At 30.9% G+C, this 6000-nt stretch overlaps 1 protein-coding gene across 1 annotated transcript; it reads left to right on the top strand.

The window, feature by feature from the left end:
- The first annotated feature begins 3800 nt into the window (after positions 1 to 3800).
- Positions 3801 to 5853, top strand: LOC124842317 (phospholipase A1-IIgamma-like). The gene is made up of 2 exons (XM_047318775.2): positions 3801 to 4388; positions 5146 to 5853. The coding sequence occupies exons 1-2, from the start codon at positions 3801 to 3803 to the stop codon at positions 5758 to 5760; spliced, it is 1203 nt and encodes a 400-aa protein (XP_047174731.1). The 3' UTR covers positions 5761 to 5853.
- Positions 5854 to 6000: the final 147 nt, after the last annotated feature.

The following is a 6000-nucleotide window of genomic DNA, read 5'->3' as shown; positions in this document are numbered from 1 at the left end:
TGCTTGAATTTAAATTAAATGTTCTAAATAGGAAACTGTGAAGTAGGAAGTTAAATATTGTCTGATCATTAACAGCACAAGTGTTCATGGTTAAAGCTAAATAGAATTATTAGAGAGTGGATCTTAAGTATGGTGAAAAGTGTTGGCAAAACTAATAAAAACACAGAGAAGCTACATATTTCTACATTTCCAACAACAACATAACAATGAGTAATAAACAGTAACCGTGAACCCAAACTTAAGATATAAATAATCGATTTATGATTAAGGCCAGGCAGATTGTGTTGATATCCGGTAGACCTCTTTCCTTTCTACCTAACAATCTTTTATTTGGTCATCAACGTTGTTAGATATATTAGGTTTTGTGTTAATTAGGATAACATATTTTATATGTTAATTATTTTATTTTTACATATTTCTTTATATTTAGGTTTAGCCCATATTATCATTATTTTAAATATATTATCTTAGGTATATTTTTTACACAAGAAGATTAATCCTATATACAAATTTTGTAATATAGGAAAACTCTAGAAAGAGGATTTGAATAGAGTTTTAATTTTTTTCGTAAAACAAGTGTTTAATTTTTTTTTCAGGAGTTAGGCTGTCTCTAATCATTATTAAACACTTAAGTATTTAAAACAACGTTTAGAAAAAATCTTTGAAAACTAAAAATGTAGGCTTATTTGTATACTGATTGATTCTAAACTGAGTTATGTTTAGTTTTTTTTAAGCAATCTTAAGGAGTTTCACTAATCACAAAGTATTACAATAAGTTTAACCAATCCTAGTATTAAACTAACCTAACTGGTTAGAAGAAGTATAACCACTCTTGGTATGAATTAGTCTAAGTGACTAGACGGTTTAACTCTAGTGAGTTAAACTTACAAGTATTTTACTTCACTTTTGAAAGAAAACAACAAAGTGTTTTACAAATTATAAGAACAAGATATGCAACTCTCATAGAGATTTCAAAAACTTGTAAAAACTTTTTTTTCAAAGAACAGGTGTTAGACGATGTAAGCTTTAGAAAATAGCAGCAAGAGAGTGTGCACATATAATTCTTGATATCTTCTTCATGCATGTCCTCTTTATACAGAGACCTCTTTGAAAAAGATCCGTTACTCAGAGTTTTTGACTTTCACATAAAGATGTAGCCTTTTGTACTAGGTCAAAATCTATGTTGAGGCAATTGTGTTGTGTACGAAAGAAACATGCAGAAAGAATGAAGAAATCATTCCTAGAATATCTTCATTTCTCTAAATGTTCTTCTGGTTATGATGTAAGCTTTTGAATAAAGGTATTGTACTAATATGATCTACATAGAAAAAAAAAGGCACAACACAATAGAAAAAAGAGTAGTACAATATACATGCAATAAAGAGTTAGAAGATCATAGTTGTTTAGGCATTATACGTGTACTATCATTTAGGTACTATCTCTTTAAGTAACTTATAACATATAGGATATTTTAATATATAGTGATTAGCACTTTGCGTTTAGGTCAGTTCACGTTATTTAACGTTATTTCATTTAGAGACTTTGTTAAACTTTAAAACTAGAGGTTTGGTTAGACGATCTTGTCTTAACACACAAGGTTTAGGCGATCTTGTCTTAACAATCTTCCTTTTTTTATGTTTAACAAATACATATCCTAATTAACACAAAATGGGTAAAAGAGATTTTACTATCAAAGATTATGCTAGATGTGATAGATTTGTTCCAAGTATATATAAATTCATTCAATTCTATCAAGCTAGTCATTTAACTATCTTTTTCTAAAGGAATTTAGTTCTTGTGATAGTTTCTTACTTCATGAAAATCTCATGTTTTGCATACGAGGTTTATCTAAATGATGAATCTTGCCATTTTATGGTCATTATTATTTTTCTTTTATAACAAACAATGAGTTTTTATTTTATTTTCCTTTCTTTTATTTCTTAAGAGATGAAACATAATATTTTGGTAAATGAGTAATTAAGAGAAACAATAAGAATGAGCTTAGTACTAAAGAAGATAATTGTGAAGAAAAAAATATAAATAAATATCTTAATTTTGTTTTATTGTACATTTCTTCATTTTATTTTATTATTTATTATATTTAATTTTCCCTTTTTTTATAAGTCAATAGACAGATTAGTTATAAACACTTATAACTACTGCATGAACTTTACAAGCAATGGACAAGTTATTTTCTCCAATGTGAATATTAGGTTTTGATTAGGTGTAATTTAAGTTTTGTTTAACTTTACAAGCAATGGGCAAGTTATTTTCTCCAATGTGAATATTAGGTTTTGATTAGGTGTAATTTAAGTTTTGTTTAGGTTATGTTTAGACTTAAAAGATTAAGTTAGACATATGATTGTTTATTTTGATTTTAAAACTTTATATCATGTACTTGAATTGCACGAAATATATATTTTATTATGAAAATTTTATTATATTTCAGATTTTGGTTTCATGATTAAACAAGTAAAATTTAAAAAAAAGTAATAAATTTAATTCGCTCATTTTTATTTATAAATATACAAAGGTTTAAGTCTATTGGATACTAACAAACTTAACATTTAAGTATCTTAGTTAACAACAAATTTAAAATTTAAGTCTGCCGAATCTAAGTCTATTGTAAAATAGACTTAAAAAACCTAAAATAACAAACTTAAAAAGCCTATTTTGTATTTAATTTCAAAGTGTTGATCTTCCTCCTCCTTAATATTGGTCCTTCCAAAGATATGAATGAGGGTTATGCTTGTAGAAGACACTAGTACTATTAAATATGTAATTAATGTGAACATAGAAGGATACCTCGACTATTATGCTATTTATAATATAATTTAGGGTTAAATATGTTTTTAGTCCCTAAACTATTGGCCGTTTCTGGTTTTCGTCCCTCTTTCAAAGTAAGGTACAATTTGGTCCTCATTTTTTTCGAAAACGTTCGTTTCAGTCCTCGAAAACTAACACCGTTTAAAAAGTTGGTCCTCATTTAGCAACAAAATGAGGACTAAAACCAAAGTTCCCAGGACTAAAACGAACGTTTCGAAAAGAATGAGGACCAAATTGTACCTTACTTTGAAAGAGGGACGAAAACCAGAAACGACCAATAGTTTAGGGACTAAAAACATATTTAACCCTATAATTTATTATGTTTATAGACCCTTACCAGAATAAGCTTAGTCCTAGTGGCTTATTTACCTTTTTTGAATCAGTGTTTGATCATATTCTACTATGTTACAAAGAAGTCGGTAAATAATTAATTTTGGCAGATCGACAGGTAATAAGTCAGTCCGCCTAGTGGTAGTCGGGTTGGTCATGTTTGAGTGCAAACACTTAGGACGTATTCAGTTATATTTTACGTTATATCATCTTAGGATGAGATCAATATTCATCTGACCGAAGGATGCTTAGTCGTATAATATATATATATATATATATATATATATAATATTTATTTTTTTTTATTTTTTTATTGTGTTTGTTTAAATCTTAGGCGGTAAAGAAAACTTGAACAAATAGTCAATTTCATGAATGAACCATTATTTAAGAAAAGATGAAGTCTCGTGGTAAATTATTGGCACAGTGGTATATGTATGAACCCACACGTTTCTAACAATAGAACGACCAAGACATCATTTAAAAAGGAAGAATTGATTAAAAAATAAGACCAGCCGAACAAGGTCTTTCTTTAAAGAGGACCTAAAGTCTATATAATTTCATTAGAGAAGTGATTACATGTGGAGAATACAAAGGAGTTAGGAAAAAAAACGTATTTTGAATTGAAGAAAAAGAAGTAGTAGCAGATGGATAGCCATAGCATAGGAAGAAAATGGAGAGATCTTAGTGGGAGAAATAATTGGCAAGGTCTGCTAGACCCTCTGGACATTGACCTTCGCCATTACATCTTACACTATGGACAACTTGCTCAAGCTACATATGATGCTTTCAACTCAGAAAAGTTATCTGAGTACGCTGGAAACTGTCGATATTCCAAGAGGGATTTCTTTTCCAAAGTTGGTTTGGAACATGGGAATCCTTTCAAGTATGATGTGACTGAGTTCCTATATGCAACTTCCAAAGCCAGTGGTTCGACAGAGTTTGTCTTAAACTGTTTGTCGATGGATGAATGGATCGTGGAATCAAATTGGATAGGGTATGTTGCTGTTGCCACTGATAAAGGCAAAGCAGCACTAGGAAGGAGGGATATCGTGGTTGCTTTGAGGGGAACAGTTCAGGCTTCCGAATGGGTTCAAAATTTACAATTCCCTTCGGACCCTGCCACACTCATATTCCCTGATGCTCATCGTGCTGAAGTACACGGTGGTTTTTACTCCCTTTACACCTCAAACAACCCAGGTTCGCGTAGAACTAAGACCAGTGTTCGAGATCAGGTTCTATATATCTATCTATCTATAGATTTATCTTATTGTTAACAATAAATATAAATGCAGATTAATTTTTTTCCAATTTTACTGTTCATTGATAGCCCTTAAGAGCTAATTATTAACGGATAAAATATACTTTTAGTTTCTAAACTATTAAGCGATTTTAGTTTTAGTCTCTCTTTTAAACTTTGGTACACTTTGATCCTTCTTCTTAAAGAAACTATAATTTTTTGTCCTCCAAAACTAATGCGGTTAAAAATAGGTTAACGTCTTAATTAGGGTTCTTACTTAGTTAAAATTAAGACGTTAGCCTAATTTTAACGTCGTTGATTTTGGAGAACGAAAAATTATAGATTCTTTAAAGACAAAGATCAAAGTGTACCAAAGTTTGAAAGAGAGACTAAAACGAAAATCGCTTGATAGTTCAGAGACTAAAATCATATTTAACCCATTATTAACAATGAAATTAAATATAATTGATAAGTAACTTGTTGCAGATATATTGGTTTATGAAGAAAAGATTCTGCTGAGAATTTTTCCAACTTAGTTTAGTTAAAATTCTTCAGCATAGAAAGTGATTAAGAAAATAATTTCATTAAAAATGATCAACTAGGAAATTAATTAATTTTTAGTAATATGGATAGATACTTCTTACCAATAATATTATACAAAGAAAAAAGGAACTATTAGAAAGACTGGGTCAAACTTATTTGGCTTTAAATTATCTGTTTTAAGAAAATGTATGATGATGAGAATTATGCAGGTCCTGAAGGAGGTTAGAAGACTTGTGGAGAAATACAAGAATGAAGAAATTAGCATAAGTGTGACAGGGCACAGCTTAGGTGCTGCACTAGCAACTTTAACTGCTGTGGACATAATAGGCCAAGGATTGAACAAACGGAAAGAGCAACCACAAAGAGTATGTCCCGTGACAGCATTTCTGTTCGCGACTCCTCGTGTTGGAAACTCTCTCTTCGGGAAGATCTTCAGCAAGTACAAGCATCTGCGAGCACTGCGCATTCGTAATAAGAAGGATCAAGTTCCTAAACTTCCCATTGGCCTCACTGTTGTGGGTGAAGAACTCGTGATCGACACTAGAAAATCCAAGTTCTTGAAGAATGGGGTGAGTGCGCATAACTTGGAGGCTTATTTGCATGGAGTTGCTGGAACGCAAGGGAAAAAGGGAGGGTTCAATTTGGAGGTGAATCGTGACATTGCACTCTTGAACAAGAACTTGGATGCATTGAAAAATGAATATCGTGTTCCTGTTGAATGGAGGGTGCACGAGAACAAGGGTATGGTTCAGCAATCAGATGGTACTTGGAAGCTTATAGATCACAACGAGGATGTTAGTCCATCGTTACGTGCTAGATTATAGGTTGCTTTATCACCACTATGTTATTAGGGTTCTGCTGCTCTTTCTTTGTGCTATAATAACCTCCTTGTTAGTTCTTTTCATGTATGTCTTTTAATAAAGTGTGACTTAATTTGAAAGTTAATGAATCAAACGTGTTGTTCGTATTGTAAACCAACTTTTTAAATTTATTTAAGAAATTAGGTTTGATCCACATTCACAAATATATTGATAATGGGTTTTTTTACCACAAGGATGGAAATG

This window comes from Vigna umbellata, chromosome 1 (genome assembly GCF_029865625.1).
Source record: "Vigna umbellata cultivar VRB3 chromosome 1, Vumbellata_1.0, whole genome shotgun sequence".
NCBI lineage: Eukaryota > Viridiplantae > Streptophyta > Magnoliopsida > Fabales > Fabaceae > Vigna > Vigna umbellata.
This window is presented reverse-complemented; position numbering and strand designations above follow the sequence as displayed.

What these genes read in the sequence shown, in the direction of transcription:
- LOC124842317 (XM_047318775.2), top strand. Translation starts at nt 3,801, where the DNA reads ATGGATAGCCATAGCATAGGAAGAAAATGGAGAGATCTTAGTGGGAGA. An exon ending in AGACCAGTGTTCGAGATCAG is followed by an intron (nt 4,389 to 5,145) that starts GTTCTATATATC and finishes AGAATTATGCAG; the next exon opens with GTCCTGAAGGAGGTTAGAAG.